The sequence below is a fragment of the Coregonus lavaretus genome, assembly GCF_964263955.1.
Source record: "Coregonus lavaretus genome assembly, chromosome: 26".
NCBI classification, from domain to species: Eukaryota; Metazoa; Chordata; class Actinopteri; order Salmoniformes; family Salmonidae; genus Coregonus; species Coregonus lavaretus.
In genome coordinates, this window is record NC_140013.1 from 25,020,412 (window position 1) to 25,044,384 (window position 23,973).

At 42.5% G+C, this 23,973-nt stretch overlaps 2 protein-coding genes across 2 annotated transcripts in view; both read right to left on the reverse strand.

Annotated features, from left to right (window-relative positions):
• Positions 1-5,224, reverse strand: part of LOC311101731 (rho GTPase-activating protein 32-like) — a 28,990-nt gene extending 23,766 nt beyond the window's left edge. Inside the window, exon 1 of the mRNA XM_084142900.1 lies at positions 4,718-5,224. The gene's annotated coding sequence lies outside the window, so the exon portion shown is untranslated. The remainder of the gene's footprint in view (positions 1-4,717) is intronic.
• A 9,064-nt stretch (positions 5,225-14,288) lies between these two features.
• Positions 14,289-23,973, reverse strand: part of LOC311101732 (protein turtle homolog B-like) — a gene marked incomplete at both ends in the record, with an annotated part of 74,596 nt that continues 64,911 nt past the window's right edge. The window contains 9 exons of the mRNA XM_084142902.1: positions 14,289-14,503; positions 14,664-14,794; positions 17,876-19,510; positions 20,228-20,314; positions 21,982-22,027; positions 22,123-22,284; positions 22,519-22,603; positions 22,911-23,137; positions 23,536-23,711. Coding sequence (XP_083999028.1) covers positions 14,289-14,503; positions 14,664-14,794; positions 17,876-19,510; positions 20,228-20,314; positions 21,982-22,027; positions 22,123-22,284; positions 22,519-22,603; positions 22,911-23,137; positions 23,536-23,711 — 2,764 coding nt within the window. The remainder of the gene's footprint in view (positions 14,504-14,663; positions 14,795-17,875; positions 19,511-20,227; positions 20,315-21,981; positions 22,028-22,122; positions 22,285-22,518; positions 22,604-22,910; positions 23,138-23,535; positions 23,712-23,973) is intronic.

Genomic DNA, 23,973 nt, shown 5'->3' on the forward strand with positions numbered 1-23,973 from the left:
GTCCCATTCCAGACACACACATATAGTATAAAGGTCATAGACGAGGGTAGAGGAGAATAACAAACTGAAATTCATTCATTTACACACAGTTTCTTGCCATTGAGAAAAGCAAGTCAACAAAGGACCTACTGTAAGCCTAGTTGCATGTTGATCAAATGTAATCAGTTAGGTATGTGAGAGGAACTGTTTAAGCTTAGCTGGCATAGGTTTGGTGCTGGTAGTAATGTTTAAACGCCCACACCAGTAGAAATACACTTTTTCCAGCTGAAAGACTATGGCTAGACCTTACCCATGATGTTGCACAACGATTTAAGTCAATAAGTCGTCGTTTTAGTCAAAGTATGATAAACAGTATTTGGGCTTGAAGTGACACATCCGAACTGCCCACTTAATGCAAATCCGTGAGAATGTGGTGTCTTTTCCTATCAAGTTTCATTAGTCATATGTATGGGATACACATGGTATACACCGTCCAACTAAATGCTTACTTGCAGGTTCCTTCTCAACAATAATAAATAAGAAATGCAGTGTCTTCTCCTATGATATGACAAACTCTTTTCAGCCTACGTTTCGTTTCAGGGCTGGGTTTTATTTGAATGTTACCACCCACCAGCATGGCATTGTTTATTAATCAGAAACTGCTGTATACCTCTTCGCAACTGAGATGAGCCAAACAGCCTTGTGTCCACTTGGCCGCCTGAGCCATGGAGCAAATTAAAATTGGGGGTGCAAACATATGTTTTAGCACCTCCACTTTCTTTAACCAGAAAATTATCATAATCCATTGGATGTCAATTTTCGAAATATTTTTTTATAGTCTGTATTAAAAAATATATATGCGCATTTTATAAATTGTACAATTACGTGATATGATATCTGCCCCCGTCGCCCCAAGTTTTGCTTGACTACATGGTCCACTGCTATGATGTGTTTGCTAAAAAAAAAAAGAATACGCATGTCTATCCAGATAATGAAAAGGCACCCACGAAAGAAAATTCAAGGAACTTATAGTTACATGACATATGCGTTGTGCATGATCATGAGCAAAGTCATTGCAGCCTATTATTTCACTTCCCCTGTGAGAACCATGAGCATGGGCTGACTTGGCTTTGCTGTACCGCAGCGTGCCAGCAGCCTACCTACCAAAGGTTGCACAGTGTCCATTAAAACGTAGAAAATCGCATATCAGTAATCGTTATCATCTATTACCGGAGCTTCATCTTATTCTTTCTAACCATTTTTATGGCGGATTCGCAGCCGCAATTTATGGAAGATACCAAAACTTTGGAGATAACGAAGTTAAAGATAGGCCAGTGGTTTCCATCTGTGGCTAGGATTTCCCTAAATCCGTGAGAATGTGGTGTCTTTTCCTATCAAGTTTCATTAATCATTAGCGGCAACTTCCTCTGGGGGGTCCTTTAATATAACTCCCAATTCCTCTGCCCTTTTCTAATGAGCCTGCCTGTGGAGTCATTTTCAATATAGGCCTACCTTCGATATGGTTTTACTCAAGAGAGATACAGCCGTGGCATATTCTCCTATCCCCTAACCCTGATCATTAACAATTTTGCACACAGACTCGACATAGACTATAGTCACCTTTGACCTTCCACAGTGAGTGACCATCTGATCCAGTCTATAATGAGGCCAAGGTCATCATCATGAGGAAAACTAGGATCCATCCTGCTGCTTCAACAGTAGACCGTTTGGGCCATAATACTGTGCCATTGGGCATCTCCATGTCCAGAAATGTAGGGCAATAAATTATCTCTAACTATCAATAATTGATTAGTCCAGATTTTACAGTTGCAAAGCTTTATAAGCAAGAGAAAATATGTATTTTTGGTATCCCTGTTAACTCTAAAGATACAGTGCCTTGCAAAAGTATTCATCCCCCTTGGCGTTTTTCCTATTTTGTTGCATTACAACCTGTAATTTAAATTGATTTTTATTTGGATTTCATGTAATGGACATACACAAAATAGTCCAAATTGGTGAAGTGAAATAAAAAAAATAACTTGTTTCAAAAAATTCTAAAAAATTAATAACGGAAAGGTGGTGCGTGCATATGTATTCACCCCCTTTGCTATGAAGCCCCTAAATAAGATCTGGTGCAACCAATTACCTTCAGAAGTCAAATAATTAGTTAAATAACATCCACCTGTGTGCAATCTAAGTGTCACATGATCTGAGTATATATATACACCTGTTCTGAAAGGCCCCAGAGTCTGCAACACCAAGCAAGCGGCACCATGAAGACCAAGGAGCTCTCCAAACAGGTCAGGGACAAAGTTGTGGAGAAGTACAGGTCAGGGTTGGGTTATAAAAAAATATCCGAAACTTTGAACATCCCACGGAGCACCATTAAACCCATTATTAAAAAATGGAAAGAATATGGCACCACAACAAACCTGCCAAGAGAGGGCCGCCCACCAAAACTCACAGACCAGGCAAGGAGGGCATTAAACAGAGGCAACAAAGAGATAACGATAACCATGAAGGAGCTCCAAAGCTCCACAGAGGAGATTGGAGTATCTGTCCATAGGACCACTTTAAGCCGTACACTCCACAGAGCTGGGCTTTACGGAAGAGTGGCCAGAAAAAAGCCATTGCTTAAAGAAAAAAATAAGCAAACACGTTTGGTGTTCGCCAAAAGGCATTTGGGAGACTCCCCAAACATATGGAAGAAGGTACTCTGGTCAGATGAGACTAAAATATATATTTTTGGCCATCAAGGAAAATGCTATGTCTGGCGCAAACCCAACACCTCTCATCACCCCGAGAACACCATCCCCACAGTGAAGCATGGTGGTGGCAGCATCATGCTGTGGGGATGTTTGTCATCGGCAGGGACTGGGAAACTGGTCAGAATTGAAGGAATGATGGATGGCGCTAAATACAGGGAAATTCTTGAGGGAAACCTGTTTCAGTCTTCCAGAGATTTCAGACTGGGACAGAGGTTCACCTTCCAGCAGGACAATGACCCTAAGCATACTGCTAAAGCAACACTTGAGTGGTTTAAGGGGAAACATTTAAATGTCTTGCAATGGCCTAGTCAAAGCCCAGACCTCAATCCAATTTAGAATCTGTGGTATGACTTAAAGATTGCTGTACACCAGCGGAACCCATCCAACTTGAAGGAGCTGGAGCAGTTTTGCCTTGAAGAATGGGCAAAAATCCCAGTGGCTAGATGTGCAAGCTTATAGAGACATAACCCAAGACACTTCCAGCTGTAATTGCTGCAAAAGGAAAGGGGGGGGGGGGGGGGGGGGTGAATAGTTATGCACGCTCAAGTTGTTTTTTTGTCTTATTTCTTGTTTGTTTCACCCCAAAAAAAATTTGCATCTTCAAAGTGGTAGGCATGTTGTGTAAATCAAATGATACAAACCCCCCCAAAAATCAATTTTAATTCCAGGTTGTTAGGCAACAAACTAGGAAAAATGCCAAGGGGGTGAATACTTTCGCAAGTCACTGTACAACCGAATGCTGACAGAGCAACGTTTTTTTAACTTTGCCAATTTGAATCAATTAAAACTTTGCCTTGGTCCCTGATGTATGTTATAGTCAAACATAGAATTAGAAATTAGAATGGACATGAACCTTCTTATGATGTCCAAAGGTCAGCCATGTTGGTCAGGGAGTTCGTAAACCATGGATTGCCAGTGCTGTAATAAAATACTGTGTAAAATAATGAACGTGATGAATGTATCTGCACTGTATGTTTGATAGCTAGCTAGCTGGCCAGTTTTAGAGGAATGATTCCATAAATTTTCAAATTAACTGCCAATATGCCAACATTCCATTCAAACAATGCAGTCAATCCACAGCCATACACTTGCTTAAATCAGTTGATGTAATATATTCCCAGTGAATTTGGTTATGTTGTTTTTTTCCTGTTCAGAGAAATTAGTCATTGAATTTGTTAGGTTAATGCCCCATCCTACATCCTGATATTACCAGGTTCTGACAACTAGATGAAAGCTTTCACCACCCTGTGAAGTTCATAACTTATTTCATCCGTAGCCTAATAAACTAAATGGTTTCCCGAGTTGTAGTGTGAGGACCACACCATATCATCACGTCTCCAAGTTTACTTCGATATGTTATTATATCAATATCTGCACATAAAGACATTTCCACCGCAATTTCTTGCATAATACATTTTACAATCTGAGATGGTGGGAGTCATGGCTTGCTGAAATGACATGGAACGACCCTGTACTTATAATTACATGACAATATTTTAGGTTGACTATAATTACATTACACAATTTATGATACATCACATGCCTTACTTGTATTTTCCTGCATAAGTAAAAGCAGAAAATTCATCACCTATGCCATTCATTCCAATTAGACTGATTTTGGATTTCTCCCTGACCAACATGGCTGCCATTTTCGCTCCATTATGGAACTTTTAGGGTTTATGTCATAACCCCTCTAGTAATTTAATAGGATCTCTATGTAGTTAACATGTTGTAATTACATACAACAGACATATCTCATAACCTTCAAAAGCCACAACATTCATTCACACACTCACATTCTCACTCACCTGAAACGAATACACAGCACAGCACAGCACAGCACAGCACAGCACAGCACAGCACAGCACAGCACAGCACAGCACAGCACAGCACAGCACAGCACAACACAACACAACACAAGCAGCCTATGACGACGATGGTAACACTTTGAGATGGTCTTTTAAACATACCTGTAACCGCAGGACAAACCAACACGCGTCTCCTCTATCTTCTCCGAGTCGCAGTGTGCCGCGCAGTTCACCACTGTTGAGGTTTTCGACAGCAATTACTTTGATTTTTCACCATCGCACTACGAAGCCCAGTTCACACTGCTTGAGAATATCAGGGATTCGTCCGTGAACATGTCCTAAAAAAGAGACCACGGTATTGAACCCGTAGCCTCCTATGCTCTGCACCCGACGCTGTGGGCGCGCAAAACCAGGCTGGGCGCGTACGCGCAGCCAAATTCAATGATTCCTTAAATTATACTAATCCTAGTGCCCTCAGCTGTCCTACTACATCAGAGATCAGGTTTCAATCGTTCTTCCACGCCTAACAAAGAAACAAAAGTATGTGTACTATGTCATGGGTGATTTATGAGAAGAAAGATATTTGCTATTGGCAAACAAAAAGGAGCCTTGTCAACTATTTCATCAGTGGATTTCAGTATGTAGGTTATGTTCACACACGCGCACCCATGTTGCAACCTGGACTCAGGGGGAGATGTAACATAGTAAGTATAAATCTACAAACTAATTAGTACGATATGTTAAGTATGGTATTTATTAATTTGTGGATGTCTATCATCCATTTTGTATGATATGTTACACATAACAATTTGTATGATATGTTACAAATTACAATTCATACAATATGTTATTACATTTGCAAACTTATGATATGTTACGAATTCCAATTTGGTGTCTAATGTTGGCTAGGTGGCTAATGCTAACGTTAGCTAGGTGGCTAAAGTTAGCTAGGCTAGGGGTTAGGGGTTAAGGTTAGGGTTAGGAGTTCAAATCAAATGTTAAAATCTAATTGTATTTGTCACATGCGTTGAATACAACAGGTGTAGACCTTTCTGTGAAATGCTTACTTACAAGCCCTTAACCAACAATGCAGTTCAAGTAATAGAGCTAAGAAAATATTTACCTTATATGGTACTCCTGAGTGGCGCAGTGGTCTAAGGCTGTGCCACTAGAGATCCTGGTTCGAATCCAGGCTCTGTCGCAGCCGGCCGCGACAATTGGCCCAGCGTCCAGGGTAGGGGAGGGAATGGCCGGCAGGGATGTAGCTCAGTTGATAGAGCATGGCGTTTGCAACGGCAGGGTTGTGGGTTTGATTCCCACGGAGGGGGGCAGTATAAAAAATATATATATATGTATTCACTAACTGTAAGTCGCTCTGGATAAGAGCGTCTGCTAAATGACGTAAATGTAATTTACTAAATAAACTAAAGTAAAAAATAAAATAAAAAGTAACACAATAAAATTACATAACAATAACGAGGCTATATACAGGGGGTACCGGTACAGAGTCAATGTGCGGGGGTACAGGTTAGTCGAGTTAATTTGTACATGAAGGTAGGGGTAAAGTAAATATGCAGTGAGTAGCGGAAGTGTAAAAACAAAGGGGGGGGGGTCAATGTAAATAGTCTGGGTGGCCATTTGATTAATTGTTCAGCAGTCTTATAGCTTGGGGGTAGAAGCTGTTAAGAAGCCTTTTGGAGCTAGACTTGGCACTCCGGTACTGCTTGCTGTGCGGTAGCAGAGAGAGCAGTCTATGGCTTGAGTGACTGGAGTCTTTGACAATTTTTTGGGCCTTCCTCTGACACGCCTAGTATATAGGTCCTGGATGGCAGGAAGCTTGGCCCCAGTGATGTATTGGGCCGTACGCACTACCCTCTGTAGCGCCTTACGGTCGGATGCCGAGCAGTTGCCATACCAGGCAGTGATGCAACCGGTCAGGATGCTCTCGATGGTGCAGCTGTATAACTTTTTGAGGATCTGGGGACCCATGCCAAATCCTTTCAGTCTCCTGAGGGGGAAAAGGTGTTGTCGTGCCCTCTTCACGACTGTCTTGGTGTGTTTGGACCATGATAGTTTGTTGGTGATGTGGACACCAAGGAACTTGAAACTCTCGACCCGCTCCACTACAGCCTCGTCGATGTTAACGGGGGCGTGTTTGGCCCTCCTTTTCCTGTAGTCCACAATCATCTCCTTTGTCTTGCTCACATTGAGGGAGAGGTTGTTTTCCTGGCACCACACTGCCAGGTCTCTGACCTCCTCCCTATAGGCTGTCTCATCGTTGTCAGTGATCAGGCCTAACACTGTTGTGTCATCAGCAAACTTAATGATGGTGTTGGAGTCGTGCTTGGCCATGCAGTTGTGGGTGAACAGGGAGTACAGGAGGGGACTAAGCACGCACCCCTGAGAGGCCCCGGTGTTGAGGATCAGCGTGGCAGATGTGTTGTTGCCTACCCTTACCACCTGGGGGCGGCCCATCAGGAAGTCCAGGATCCAGTTGCAGAGGGAGGTGTTTAGTCCCAGGGTCCTTAGCTTAGTGATGAGCTTTGTGGGCACTATGGTGTTGAACGCTGAGCTGTAGTCAATGACAAGCATTTTCACATATGTGTTCCTTTTGTCCAGGTGGGAAAGGGCAGTGTGGAGTGCGATTGAGATTGTGTCATCTGTGGATCTGTTGGGGCGTTATGCGAATTGGAATGTGTCTAGGGTTTCTGGGATGGTGGTGTTGATGTGAGCCATGACCACCCTTTCAAAGCACTTCATGGCTACCGACGTGAGTGCTACAGGGCGGTAGTAATTTAGGTAGGTTACCTTCGCATTCTTGGGCACAGGAACTATGGTGGTCTGCTTGAAACATGTAGGTATTATAGACTCAGAGTTGGGTTAAAGGGTTAAGGTTAGGGGTTAGGGGAAGGGTTAGCTAACATGTTAAGTAGCTGCAAAGTATCTAAAAAGTAGTAAGTAGTTGCAAAGTTTCTAATCAGCTAAAACTGTCCATGAAGAGATTCAAACATGGAACCTTTGGGTTGCTAGACGTTCACGTTATACGCCTACCCATCCACCCCGACCAATCACCCTACTTTCGTTTTGCCTTAAGTAACCATCTGTCTTATGTAACCATACCAAACGTAACTAATAATACTAATCTGAGTGTCCCTGATTTACGTTTAGTATTTTACGTCTATTCTGAGACCAGGCTATATAAACACAAACACATATTAATTCTACTGCATTTCACTACCCACTTTATATTTGTAAATACAGTGTAAATACAGTCCATTATTACTATGCATACTAGCTCTTCTATTTCTTCTATTACTTGTTATTTTTGACTTGACTCTTTTATTGTTGTTATTGATATTGATTAATGTACTGCGTTGTTGAGGGACCTAGCAGATAAGCGTTTCGCTGCACCTTTTATACCTGCTGTAAAGTGTGTATGTGACAAATAATATTTGATTTGAATTTAATTTATTTTATGACACAGATCATTCGACAGGACAAATAACCTATCAATGTGCTGATTTTATATGTCAGTATGAATAAACTACATTTATATGAACTTAGTCAGTGATGTCTGTAAGGTCAGTATATAATATATTTACAAACATAAATTCTCAACATACCTGGTAAAATAAAGATAAACAACACACCCAACACAGGTGATATACTAATGACATCATCTGCGTGTACCTATTACCAACAGTAAGGCCTAAGCACCAAAATACCTGCCTAAGGCAAAAGACCTGCTCTTTCCATCACATAGCCTGACCAGGTGAATCCAGGTGAAAGCTATGATCCCTTATTGATGTAACCTGTTAAATCCACTTCAATCAGTGTAGATGAAGGGGAGGAGACAGGTTAAAGAAGGATTTTTAAGCCTTGAGACTATTGAGACATGGATTGTGTATGTGTGCCATTCAGAGGGTGAATGGGCAAGAAAATAAAATGTAAGTGCCTTTGAATGGGATATGGTAGTAGGTGCCAGATGCTGCTGGGTTTTTCATGCTCAACAGTTTCCCGTGTGTATCAAGAATGGTCCACCACCCAAAGGACATCCAGCCAACTTGACACAACATGGGCCAACATCCCTGAGGAACGCTTTCGACACCTTGTAGAGTCCATCCACCGATGAATTGAGGCTGTTCTGAGGGCCAAAGCGTGGGGGGGGGGGGTGCAACTCAATATTAGGAAGGTGTTCCTAATGTTTGGTATACTCAGTGTATATGCAGACAGAAAGTGATTTTGTTTTTGCCAAGCCAGAGAGGAATTTGAACATGAGTGCAAAGGCCAATGTGTTGTGATGACATACCTCATTCATTGTCAGTATCTCTCCAGTTTAGTCATTGGGTGGTGGAGTTATCTTAACACTAGTCTCATGACTGACGTGCCAGGTTTCACATGGTAGTTGAACAATACTTTATTGTTATATACTGTAAGTGGAAAGAATCCCGCTTAGCAATTTGTGAAAGTGATTTAAACTTATCATCTTCATTTCATATAGGCCTACAGTACTTTGTATGGTCAGACTTTTTTATAACCCACTATATACCAATTGTATGAACTGTATGAATCTGACTAGATGGCTTTATGATAATATATATAAATACTCTAAATAAATACTTTTTCCTGACCTGATAAAGTTATCTAGCCCCAATCATGGTGTCTGGCTCTCTATCCAACACTCACACCTTGTGTCCAGTAGTTGAAACTACACCTCTACAGTTCAGACAGAGGGTCAGACAGAAGTTCCATTTTAGTTTGTTGATACAAAAATAACGCAAACACATACATAAGCACGTTTTGGATTTTTATTATATCAAAATACAAAAATTTGAGAGGAAAATATTACATTGGACTAAGCGTTGGAAATGGACATATGATGGACATGAACGCAACGCTGCTTTCCACTTATTATCGACATGCCATGGATCATCATAGAACATGCTGTATGTCTATGTCACAAACCGCTCATGAGCCAATGATACAAGAAATGTGCCAATGCCTTTTTCTTAATAAACGTATGTCACTTTGTCTTGAGCCTATGCCACAGGTCATAAGCCTTTGTCACCTATTCTCTAGAAGCCACAGGTGGTATTAGGCCAGTGCGTTTCTGCTTTTTCTTCAGGGTTTATTTTGAAGAAGAAGTTCCATGGCAGTTGAACATGAAGTGAGCAACACGTGATCCCAGACAATACTGAATTCCCTGGACAGCAGTGGCAAAAGAGAAAATCAACACAGACTAGTATCTTACATAAGGCTTTGGTACAGCACCATACAGTAGATGAGTTAATTGCTCACATAAAAGTTAAGTGTAAAATAATTCCTGATGTCAATCAAAAATAATTGAATGATGAAGCTCCAAATGATCAGCAGGTTATCATTGTAAAATAGACAAAAAGTAAAATATGTTTTATGTTTTTGCTTTGGAATATTTACATATGAACAGTCTGATATAGAGCAATTGTTTCAGTTGAAAAAGGCATATAGAAACAGATTATGCGCAGAAGACGTCAACATAAAATATAGAATGTAAACGTGATGTACAGCACACGGCTCAATGGATGAAAATATGCTATGACATGACTACATATTCTTCCTTTAAGCACTACTGGTTTGCTTGAGGATGAGGAGCATTAGTTAAAACAGTCAAAGATGTAGCGCTTATTGTACAGTAATAATACATTCTATTTCCTCAGTGCTGGTACACATGGAAAAACAGAGAACATAGAAAATACTACATATTCCATTTTCTGTCTGATCACAACCAGGTTGAAAGTTTATGACTGATTGCTGAATAGGATTTTTTGTATTGTCTCTACATGCAAGATAAATATAGTTAAATCAAATTTGCTCTAAGTATAATCCTACCAGCTCCTACTTATGCACTAAAAGCCTTTAAGCAGAAAAACACAAAACAAAAGTCGATCTAACAGTATAGGATCTTAATTTGATCGCCCTGTTGCAGGAGAACTTTCCTGCAATGCAGGATATTTCACACTTATAGTGTATTTATGGTTTAAAAAGGCTTCTGAAGTTTGTAATTTCCACTTTGACATTTCAGACTTGATTTTCCCTTAAGAAAAATGTATCAACCCCTACAAAGATGTCCATGAATTATAATCGTTATAATAATTCAAATTTTCTCTTGCTGCAGGTTTATTTTCCTGCTGTAGCAAATTGGCTCAAATGAAGATCCTACATCTGTACCTCCAAAGCATCCCTCTTACATACTGTATCTATTTTTGTTGTTGAAAAAACAAAAGAGCCCGGAAGACTACATACATTAGTAAAAGTCTATATGGAGAATGTGTCAGCAATACCTTTACCAAAACATATGAGAAGAATCAGCTTAAATACAAACGCTGTTTGATGAATACTCTTATTGGCTATACTGTACAATACTGTCCCCCAATAGGAGACTTTGCGACAACAGTGGAGAAGAAGTAAGAAGGTTATGCCCCTGCTGTAGTGTGCTTGAAAACAGTGCTGTCCATCAAAAATAGTTTTGACCTGTAGGAAGTGTGTAGTGTAGAACAACCATCTCATGCCCTGACCATGGGCTCAGATTCCCTCCCCTGTCTGCTGTTACATATTTAATACTGATCCAAAGTACAGATAAATAACATCACACCAAGTAGGTTTCCCCATCTAATCTGGGTATTATATCTCCCCTTCAACACAAGTACAACACTTTGGAGAGGGTACCCTGGAAGCACAGACAGAGGCTGGAACAGAGACGGAAACTAACTATTGTTCCATTGACTGCTACATTATTCTAAGTCTCTTTGATGTATTTTTTTTATGTCACCACACTATCTATTGCCACTATCTGATTCAACAATCAATACAATTTGCTCATTGCCAATCACACTAGTTTATTAATAGGACTTACAACGATATAACTAATTGAGTTGGCAAAACACAGAGGACTTCAAGAGAGTAGGCCTCTGATCTACAGCACCACAGAGTTAAACATAGCACCAAGTCATAATGTTGAAAGCAACTAAGTCCTAGTAGCACGTATGTCATCTCTAGCTAATGTAAACACGACTTCGGTTGCAGCACATACATTACCCCATAACTATGACATTGTTTGTGGCTCTCTTTTGTTTCGCTCATACTTTGGACATCTGGAGGCAAGTGATCATGAGTGAATCTACCTGTGTGCTTGTGAGAAAATAAAAATAGTTTTCTGTTCCAGATAAGGTTTAGTCCAGCGCCGACATGTTGCTTCTAAAGCTTTTCAAAATATACAACAGAAGAAATACTACTGAACTTGTGCAGCCAACAGGCCCACATGACAATAACACACTTGTTCTGTGCTAACATTTACTTTTCCATAAATGTAAAATAATGTCTCTGAAAATATGACAAACGAGGCACCTTAAGATGTTTTATAAATATTGTCCACTTAAAGCCTTAAAGCAAATACTTTCATCACATCTAATCTAATTTGCTTTAAATCTGCCTCTCTATTTTTGTCCTCAAGCATAATGAACAGAAAATCTTTCTGTTTCATCTTTACAAATACAGTACACACCATGTATACATTATAAATATAGATTTTCCCCATATCTTACATATAACCAATTCTTGGAATATGCACGTTGATGTATCAATTTCAAACAACTTCATTCCACAAAATCGTCACTATTTCACCCATTTTTAAAAAATACGTTGGAATTGAGTGAAGAGGGCAGATAAAGTTGATGTTTTGATCACTCACATATTCTATAGTAAGCAGAGAGGGATTCAATTAACATACATTCAGAGTTCTTATGTCTAGTTCAACTCCTGAATTGCTATCAGTAAAGATAAAAGTGACTCCAAATCAGACAACTGGTTTAAAATGTCAATGTCTTCCAGTGATTCATCTTGTAAGTGTGTAAGCTTAAAGCTCTCTAATAGGTCTAGTCTACAGGGTGATAATAAAATTATAACATTAACCATCAGTGTAAAGGAAAGCATTCAACCAACATTGGTTGAACCTATCCTTGGTTAACTCGCTAGCCTCTTGTGATAAATCAAATCAACCTATTGTGCCAACTAACCAATTAAACCTAAACTTAATACCACCACATGTGACAGGTCATCCATTGTACTATGACATCAGGACAGTCACTTCCTGTACAGCAAAACATACATTCATTATCGGTTAGTGTTAAAATGAATTAACATACAGAGAAGTAGCTAGCAGGTAATATTACTGTTGTTAGAGATAAACAGTCGAGAGTCGAGACAGCCACCCCACCTTTTGAGTTTCACCTTAGTTATTGTAACACAAATGTTGTCACTTGTCATCTAACAAGCCCACTTGTTAAAATCGCATAATAAAGCAACAGCAATCAGATCTTTCAAAACATTATTCAATATGACAGTTGTTTTGAAATATGAACATCAGTGGCAAGTTTCACTTTCTGCATAATAACTACTTCTGTACCTTTTACATTTAAATGTTGATTTAATTGTGATTTAATGTTATAACATTACCACAATTTGAAACCTGAAATGATTAACACTGTCATCATAATCACTAATTGTTATTATAGGTCTGTTCTATTAGTAGAATATACACAGTCAAGATTTTAAAAAGAACCAGAGTAATACACCTTCAGTGCAGAAAAAGTAGAGTCAGTCCACAGGTCAGACTGGAGCTTATAATGAGTCCCAACAGAGTGAGATAATGTGTGAAAGCGAAGGAAAAGGCAGTTAATTCACTTTTCAAAAACAAGAGAGAAAAGGCAAACAAGGCACCTAGAGATGTGCCATATTCCACAAATGACTCGAGGTTTCCTCCATATTAATGAAAAACACTGTATACACATTTATCACATTTCCTCACCCCTTTTCTGTCCTCACCCTATCAAGTGTACATTTGGCCTCTTTTGAACACAAGGTTACTGTATGTCTTACCAAGAAGAACACGGGCTCACCTTTACTGGATGTGATCACGTGGTTAAAGGCTTTGAGCCAACATGCAAGAGAGTGAGGACATGTCTTTTAGTGTTTGAAATGTACCAATATCATACCGTGCCTTGTATTGGATGATATTCTTTTGGGACTAAGCAAAATATGCAGATTGGGATTGATATTAAAAGCAGATCAAATCAGACTTCAGGCCATAGCATCCATTTCATGTGTGAAGTGTTTGATATTATATACCATTTATTTCATACATTTCATTTGAAAAATAATGTAAAATACGTACAGTATATACCAATAGAATTACAGCAATTCTGCACTTACTCTGAGGTATATTGTGTGATAAGAACCCTGTGTTAGATACTGACACTATTTGAATTGTAGGAAAGGTAGACTGAGGTCCTTATGTAAGGAACGCAGCAGGTTTTATAGTCCAATGTGTCACTGTAACACCTCAGATAGACTCCTCCATGACCAGTGACTTTTAAGGTGTTGTGAATTATTTAGATCAATGCATTTTACTACAATATGAGATATTGTCCCCTTATTTCATTATTTTATGTATTTACATTACATATGTTTTATCTGGTGACCCTCACTACATTATCCTCAGGGAGACACTGAAAACATCTTTATTTTGTTTCTAAATGATTTGAAAAAAGCTAGAGACAGGTTACCCACTGCCAAAAGCTGAATGGAATTAATCATATGATTATCATCATTTGTGTATAGTTATAGGGCGGGTCGATGTAGTCGCATCCCATGGCTTGGGCTGTCTGTGAGTGACAGTAGTAGACATACTGGTCAGTGATCAGTGTAGAGTCCCGTAGGTGGGCCTGTCTGAGTCTGTACTGGCCAGGATGGCTGCCTGGTCCTCCTCAGAGCGTCTGCTGCGGCGCAGGAGGGAGGTTAAAAAGAGATATCGGTTTTTCCTGTTCTGCCTTTTCCTCTTCCTGTGGAGGTAGAGATCTTCTTTGTGAGCGGAGGGGGTCTGGGATTGCTGCTGGGTCTGAGAGGGAGACACACCTAGGGAGGGAGAGGTAGTGTTATTGAGGATACCACAGCGAGGCATTTAGAATGGTCCCAGACTTGTCTAAGTGTTGTGAAGCCACTAAATGCTGTTCTTTTTGGTTCTTCTAACAGTTGTGTGGTGGCCAGTGGCTTATTCTTTAGTTCAGAGACTGACCTGTTCTTCTCCTGGAAGTGGAGTTGTTATTGGTGTTGGCAGCCACTCTCTTGGCTTTAGTAATACAGTGGTGTAGCAGTGCTTGTAAGCTCTCAGACCCGGCAGGATCACTAGACGCACCTAGAGGTTCCCTAGAAAGAGGAGGAGAGAGGCACAATCCACATGCTTTACTTTAACCCACCACCGGGGAGCGCTATCCTCTCAGTGATTAGTCAGATTGGCATTCAGGAGGACATTGATTCCGAAAGGCTCTGTAATATTGAACGATAAATAAACTGATGATTTGGTGAGAAATTCATTGGCTTTAGATTTTGAGGAATTAATAAAATACTATGGGATGAACTGTGTTAATTCTCAAAACAATTATGAAGGAATACGTCAATATTTTGTCACATTCAGATACCCATAAAATGAAAATAATCTCTATACTGTACTTGTAATAACAGTTTTCATAAGAAAGGCTTCAGTTTCTATAGTTACTGAGTTGCTCCTCTTGCTCTACAGTGAGAATCTATGGCTTGTCTGTTTTGTTGAGTGGGGCAACAAAGAGGATTCTCATCTTTTGATAGCTCTATGTGGATTCTTTTCATTTTATGAGTGAAATATCATTCAAAATCACCCTAATACTGAACATATTTTTAAGGGTTATAGATGAGCAGTATCTATCATTGGCTAATTGTAAATCCATGTCAAATTGAGGTGCGTTGATGAGCTTTACACAGAAAGGTATCTGTTTTTAAATGTACTTTTACCTCATAATGAATACTGTTGTTTTGCAGTCCATCATAGAAAGATGCAAATAATGATAATAAGACCCAAAATAACCTCATCAACACCAAACATTTACGTTCATTTTCATGAGATTAAATGTTTGTTGCCATTAAATGACTGAATACACCAGCTTCAAAACCTGACTCGACTCGACGATACGTAAAGTCAAGTGATTCTGCCAAAACATATTGTTTCAAAAGGCATACTGTAGGAACACACAGCTTTAGAGGTGTTGTCCTTCATAGTGTCACTGTAGAGAGAGAGATTGAGAGCCATTAGCAGAAAGGGGAGACAAATATGAGAATTAATGCATTCCTCGTTAGATTAATACAGTAGCATTTTCATAATCCCAAATACTGTGTGCAGGGGCCACAGTGAGTTAGATACAGTACATTTCCATAAAACATGAACACTGTACAGCACACTTTCATCAACATGAACACTGTGTACAGAGGCTTCACCATGCTGACGGGAGGAGATGGCAAGAAGAGGAAATGGCCGTTAAAGAACAGTCACATGACAGGAAGAGGAAATGGCCATTAAAAACAGTCACATGACAGAAACGAAAGCATTTAAGACGACGAATGTGAAGAAGAAATTAGTCTTGAGAATCATTGTTATTCGTTTGAGTCAAAAAATAGATATTTAGAGAAGGCATGCATGGCATTTTGCACATGGAACAACACTTTAAAGGGGAATACTCCAGTCTATCAGTAATCTGGGTCCTCTATTGATTCAAGGCTTTTTTTAGTGCAGGGAAACTGTGCCTGTATTTCAAATACTGCTCCACAGTCCAAAACAGCTCCTAATATTGCTCACCAGCCTAATCACTGTGCGTGACAGCAGGCATGTTGTGCCAAGGAACTGTAGAAAATGTAACCTGTATGTTAGCAGTTAGCATTAGAGCTAGTAAACTTGAATCCAGTAAAGAGGCTCAACCCAAAGTCAGCGATTCCCCTTTAAAGGAGAGAGTGATTAGAGCCCTCCCCTGCTGACGCCTCCCCTCTCAGACATGGGTCCGACCCTTACCTATTGCGGCGTAGGGGACCGGCTCGCAACAACGCTGCCCAGATAGCTGAGATCAATCAAAAACAGATGAGGTAAGACCCCTGAGCCCTCACACTGTACAAACCAGCAGCCCTACTCTATACTTGCCCATATGACCATGACATTGTAAAGGGGTGGAAAAAGAGCGTGGCCGCTTACACTAACCTGGCAATCCCTGGGATTCAGAAAGGTAGGAGGTGGGTGTGAGGGGGAAGGGGAGAAGCATGTAGGTATACAGAGAAAAGGGGAGGATTATATGCGCCTCAGGTATATTGCTCTCTTGTATGTCTCCTATTGTCCTGCAGAGCATGTACTGTATGACTATGTGGGTGTAATAGATAATAATAGAGATTATCAAGTAGTCCAAATGGTCTCAGGTTAAAACATGTTTTGTTTTTGGCCATAAACATCAGAGGTGCAGTAAAATCTGCTTTGGCCTTCAAATGTGTGAAGATCATTCCTGAAATAGAAAGCTTATCTGGGCAATAATGATGCTGAATATCGTGAAAATAATTTTGCTACCTTGTACATTTCATATTTCATTTGAGCGGTAGAAGGCACTCAACCTTTAAAGTTAAAGTGTAGGTCTCACTCAATCGTAATCTTTTAGTTTAGCTACAGGATCATTTACCACCAGTTAAAAAACAGGAAAGCCTCTGATGAGATGTCATAGGTGGGCAATAATACAAGGAAATCAACTAAACATGTAAGAATAAATATTACCTCACTAGTATTCAGAGTTTCCAATCAATAAAAAATACTGTATATGCTAGTTAATTATTTAGTGAAGCATTCGCTCAAAGATCCCATGTCTTCCACCTGAAATCCTTTGTTGCAGATTGCATCTTAATGCAATTGTAACGTTTTACTAAAGTATTTGGTTAGGTTTTCTGCCAACATTTTCTTTAGCAAACAGTATTTTCTGTGAACTATGGCAGTTACAAATCACCTTTTCTTCCGAAAATGAGTCGCCATACAGAGAAAAACAAAAATATCTTATAAATAACAATTACAGAATTCAAAGATCAATATCAATATCTTCAGATGTGTCTTTGTTCTAGGGTTAAATTACAAAATGTGTAAATCAGGACTTTTTATGTGAAACCTACACTTTAAAAGTATGAATTTTCTAATTTGCCCTGATTCAAATGGGTCTATTGATAACATTTCAATTAATAACTTGTTTATGACTGATCAGATATGTGTCAAATGCAAATACATGCTTTCTGCATATAAAGCCTAAATATGCATTATTGGTATGCCAAAAGTAAAACATTACATCATATTCTATAAACTGGGGATACATTTAGAATTGAGTGCCCAGGTTGGAGAAGTTTGTTTTGTGCTTTAGTTAGTGTGTTGCTGTCCCTGCCGGACCGGTGTAGGTCACCTACCCTGAGGCGGATATCTGGAGCTGGGAGGGCTCTGAGGGCAGCATCTCCTCCTCTGTCCTCCTCTGGGACGGCCACTGCCCGAACACATCCCTGCCCTCCAAGGGGGGAGAGGGGGACTGGGAGGGGTAACTGGCTGCTGTGGAGGCATAGGACATGTGGGGGCGGTAACTGGGGCTGGGCCTGCTGCTTCCCTGCTGGCCCTGGGTGGGGGAGGAGGCCAGGGAGGACCTTTGGGAGAAACTGACGGTGGCTTGGGGGTGCAGGGTGATCTCAGGCATCTCCAGAGAGCGGGAGGTGCGGAGGATGCTGGGGTGGGGTGGGGGGCGGACTAGGATATCCGGGGAACCTGGCTGGGTGCTAAGGGGGCTCTGGGAAAGGGGGGATAGGTGGGAGGGCTGGAGGACCAGCGGGGGTAGGGAGGGGTCTGTCCTACGCCCTGACCTCGGGCTGAGCCAGGATTGGGGGCTGCTGCTAGGGGCTGTGCTTGGGCTCCCTGCACAGGCTGCTGGGTCAGGGTAAGGCAACACTGGTACACCCACACCGTGGGATGTGTGTCTGAGCTGGCCGAGACTCTGGGCCTGTTGCATAGCTAAGCGCCTAGCTGGAGGGCCTGGGGGTCGGTCTCTGCCCTGTGGAGCCATGGGGACCTCCAACTGCAGGAGCCGAGGGCTGGGGAGGTGCAGGCGGCTGGGGGGAAGAGAGTGGAGAGGGGGGTACGGTGGAGGGTCGGGAAGGTCCTGGTGAGGATGTAAGGGATGGTGAGGTGGATAAACGAAGCGGGGCCCCTCCAGACCCAGGAAGGGGAACTCGTGAGGCTGCCAGCTGTCAGGTGAGCGAGGGGAGCGAGGGGTAGGGCTATGTGGATGTGGGAGGGAATGGCCAGAGGCAGTGTACTGATGATGGAGCTCCATCTCTTCCCTCTCCTCCGGGATGGAGGGATAACCGTAGGGCCCCCCGTCAGCAGTGCCTGGGGGGGAGGACAGAGCGGAGCTACGCGGACTGATGTAAGGCATGTAAAAAGGTGGCGGAATTCCCGATTCCCCGTGGCTGCCTAGATACCCATAGAAGGGGACCTGGGGAAAGTCCCTGTAGCGGGAGGCTGGGGCCTGCCCTGCAGCATGATGCCCACTGCCCTCCACAAAGCTCATACCTTCCATGGGCCTGTGGAGGCGGGGGCTGTAGTTGGGGGGCTGCGTGGACTCCAGGCTGGAAGATGTTGGGGAGAGCTGTGGTCGGAGCGTGGCCATGATCGGGGGCAGGGGCCCGGGGTCAAAATCATTCTCCTCGTCGGATTGCCGGAACTCGGGGTACATGTCAGACTCCTCGGCGAACGGGAAGCCCTGGATGCGGCGGTGGGCTGATGGCGGGCTGGCCATACTGAAACGGCCGTCGGGACCGCGGCTGATCAGCTCGATGGGGCTGGTGACCTCTGCCTCGTGCTTGGACACGCTGTACTTCTTGCTGGCTATGGCACGCTTGGTTTTCTTGTAGAAGGAGAGCTCTTTGTCCTTGTCTCTCTGAGGGCTGGGCAGTCTCCTGACATACAGGCCCGGGCCGTGGGCCCCATCTGAGGACAGGGACTGGGGCCGCGAGGCGGGAGGGGAGCTCTCTGGACTGATCTTCCCAGAGGACAGCCTGTCAGAGACAACCAACACAGAGACAGACACTCAAACATGATGGCTTCATAATTAACCCCTTAAACAGCAGTTATTAATCAATAAATAGCCTAATTGTGTGTAAAATAGCATATTATCCACAGTATGCATCAATACTATGCTAGACAGATGAGAAAACCCAAAGACATGGTACCATGTCAAAGCAAATACACCTGTTTTATTTGTATTCAACCTCTGCATTATGATAGTATCCAGTGCATTCTGCTAGCATTGAAGCTAATGAATGTAGCCACGGCGACAGTATGAGAAAGGAACCGTTACCAAGCAGCCATGACAACCATCTCACAGATATTATTTTACTCGCTCTTGGGCAAAAACTGAGGCCCATTTGTCTTGTTGGGGACAAATGCTGTGCCAAATGCTTTTATGGCATAAGAAAAAAGCAGATGACATCCAACCATGCCTTCTTTTCTATTTGCCACACACCAGGAGCAGCACTGTAAACAACACAGTAAACTATAGAGTGCATATACACAGTACTGTACATGCAGCTGAGCCAACGCAAACACAAATCCCTATACAGTGCATATACAGTATATTGTGCATGCATTTAGGCCAGCGGAGCACTAAGTAAATCAAATCTATAAAATGCATATATTATCCATGTAGCCAAGCCAGCATAGCGTAGTACAGCACAACACACCCTGTGGTATGGTGCATGCAGCTAAGCACTCACAGGGAGCTGGCTGGTGGGGGCATGTAGCTGCTCCTGGCTGGCACGTCCCAGCAGGGCTCTACCCCGGGCAAGGGGGTGAGAGGAGGCCTGCGGTGGGAGACACACAAATGACATGGGCCACGGTCATCTGTCAACTAAGCCAAACCTCCACACAACACAGGAGGGACCATCATGGAGTCACAAGAGGACCAGACTTCACTATTCTGATATAAACAACTGGAACATTTTCATTAACTTGACCATCTAGCTATTCCAACAAGTCAACACATCCAATTCCTTTTAACATAGACCTCTCTCCAAACCCTTGACATACACACAATATACACTACATAACCAAAGGTATGTGGACACCTGCTCGTCAAACATCTCATTCCAATATCATGGGCATTAATATGGAGTTGGTCCCCCCTTTTGATGCTATAACAGCCTCCACTCTTCTGGGAAGGCTTTCCACTAGATGTTGGAACATTGCTGGGGGGAATTGCTTCCATTCAGCCACAAGAGCATTAGTTAGGTCGGGCACTGATGTGGGCGATTAGGCCTGGCTAGCAGTCGGCGTTCCAAATCATTCCAAAGGTGTTCGATGGGTTTGAGGTCAGGGCTCTGTGCAGGCCAGTCAAGTTCTTCCACACCGATCTCGACAAACCATTTCTGTATGGACCTCGCTTTGTGCATGGGGGCAATGTCATGCTGAAACAGGAAAGGGCCTTCCCCAAACTGTTGCCACAAAGTTGGAAGTACAGAATCGTCTAGGATCATTGTATACTGTAACGTTAAGATTTCCCTTCACTGGAACTAAGGGACCTAGCCCAAATCATGAAAAACAGCCCCAGACTATTACTCGTCCTCCACCAAACTTTACAGTTGGCACTATGCATTCAGACAGGTAGCGTTCTCCTGGCATCCATCAAACCCAGATTCGTCCATCGGACTGCCAGATGGTGAAGCGTGATTCAACACTCCAGAGAACGCGTTTCCACTGCTCCAGAGTCCAATGGCGGCGAGCTTTACACCATTCCAGCTGACGCTTGGCATTGCGCATGGTGATCTTAGACTTTTGTGCGGCTGCTCGGCCATGGAAACCCATTTCCTGAAGCTCCCGACGAACAGTTCTTGTGGTGACGTTGCTTCTAGAGGCAGTTTGGAACTTGGTAGTGAGTGTTGCAACCGAGGACAGACGGTTTTTACGCGCTTCAGCACTCCGCGATCCTGTTCTGTGAGCTTGTGTGGCCTACCACTTCGCAGCTGAGCCGTTGTTGCTCCTAGACGTTTCCACTTACAGTTGACCGGGGCAGCTTTAGCGGGGCAGACATTTTACGAACTGACTTGTTGGAAAGATGGCTTTCTATGACGGTGCCACATTGAAAGTCACTGAGCTCTTCAGTAAAGCCATTCTACTGTCAATGTTTGTCTATGGAGATTGCATGGCGGTGTGCTCGATTTTATACACCTGTCAGCAGCAGGTTTGGCTGAAATAGCCAAATACACTAATTTGAAGGGGTGTCCACATACTTTGTATATATATAGTACATCCAAACTATACTCATCTCTAGCAAAGCTACCCTGCCCTGACAGATGGTACTCAACAGGAGTGAAGCGAACCGAGACAATAACAATAACCCTTAAAACAGGTAAAGAGGAGTTATTGTTGCATCTAAATTTAATCCAGTGACTACTGCATTGTGAATCGGCATATGAGCTCAAAAGGTTGGCTCCTGTTTTTTAAACTCTCTGGTTTTGTTTTTAGTACTTACGGTGAGTCAATGCTTTTCCTGAAGTGTGTTACAGACAGGGGAGGGTCTTAGAAGAGACAAAACAGAGATTTAGAGATTTCAACCAAGACCAGAGAATGGACAGTAGAAGTTAGACAGAAGTTAGAAGAAGTGGAGGCATACCTGGTTTGCGTTTTAGTTTGCGTTGGTGCTGTTTGTTGACGAAGCAGGCTGCTAGAGTACTGAAGAGCACCGCAGCCGCCAGAAAGCAGATGGTTGCCACGACGCCCGCTACCACGGGCCGTGCCAACCCCTCTTCAGTCACCTCCGTAGGGGGGAAGGGATCTGAGGCAGAAGAGGTACCCAGGGGTTCAGAAATGGGGGGGGGTGGAAATGGACTTCACCTTCAAAACATGAACTTCACATTCAAATCATGAACCAATCTCATGGAGGTAAATGGATTTAATGGAGTGACATATCAGCAGCATTTGAAAATATTATATCTCATTGTAGCAATCTGGGAATATTATTTGAATATTTCTGAATTGAGGTGTGTAATATATTAGGTGTAACACTTACCTGTGCTGGACACTCCCACCACATTACTGCTGTCACTGATGAGGTCATCCATGACGGCCATGACTCTGAACTCATACCAGGACTCCTGCCAGGGACACAAGACAACACACTCCTCCACTGTCCATTCCACACACATAACACAAGCACAGTCCAATTCACCTCAGCATAACCACTGTCTCAAAATAAAGGTGTCATTACCCCAAAACAACTGCCATCAGCAAAATAATAGCGGTAACACTTTACATGAAGGTATACTTAGAAGGATTTATATAGTGTTTATTATTATCTTATAGACAGTTTATGACACTCTAATGAACAGTCATTACACATCGGCAGTTGTCACTATAAACAGACAGCATTGTTTATACATTGAGGTATGTACGGTCCTTTACCTGGACTAGGTCCCTGGCCATCAGCTCAGTCTCAGCGGCAGGGATCAGATCGTCGAGGACCTCCCACCTCTCCCCGAGACGGAACTCCATGATGTAGCGGTCGACAGGCGAGGAGTGATTGGCTGGCGGGAGCCATGTGAGCAGGACGCCGTGCTGTGTGCGATTGGCTGTGAGGCACCGTGGTGGAGTAAGAAGTACCTGTGGTTCAGGGGTACTCAGGGGAGACACTAAGGGGACAAGAGAACAGACCAGTTTTAGAAGGAAGTTAACCAATTCATACTATTCAAACAGCCATAACAAACCCATACATGCACATTTGATCAATCAGAGATAAACGGAAGATGGTGAGAGCAATTACAAACTGCATTTTAGAAGATGGCTCTAGAGAGCAGTTGTTCCAATGATATTGTGAGCATACAGAATCAACATGACTTGTCTAAAATGGACACACTGATGTGCAAACATTTAAATACAAATCCGTTGTAGTTCAAGTTAAGGCATAACATAAGCTATAGAGTTTCCTTAAAAAAACATGCATTCCAAAGAGTCTATTCTAGGTATCTACAGTACAGGCTTACAGTATCAGTCTAGTGTAGGCGGCTGTTCTGGTGCTGGTGCCACCTACCTACTGTGTTAACCGTCACGACCTCGCTGAAAGGGCCTGTGCCCAGCTTGTTCTGTGCCAGGACGCTGAACTGGTATTCTGTCCTGGGCTCCAGACCCGGCACCACCAACCACGTCTGAGACCCCGACACCGGCATGGAGTGCCAGTCATGAGGGCCAAAATTCTCCTTTTTCAACCTTGGGGGACAAAAACACAGAGAGGTATCAATACTAACTAACCTGCACCCCGACTATAAGGTCAATGGGCCATCCTGGTAACACTCAGATAGAAGATATGGAGTAGATAGCCAGTCTTATGTAGTGTGCCTCTGTCAAACTACACAGGCAATTGGCCACAGTGTTGCAATACATTACAGTTGCTAGGCTATATTTTACTCTTTTTAATGTGCTCCTCACAGTCATCATCTCTGTAATCTTAACTAAAGGTAATTAGATCACT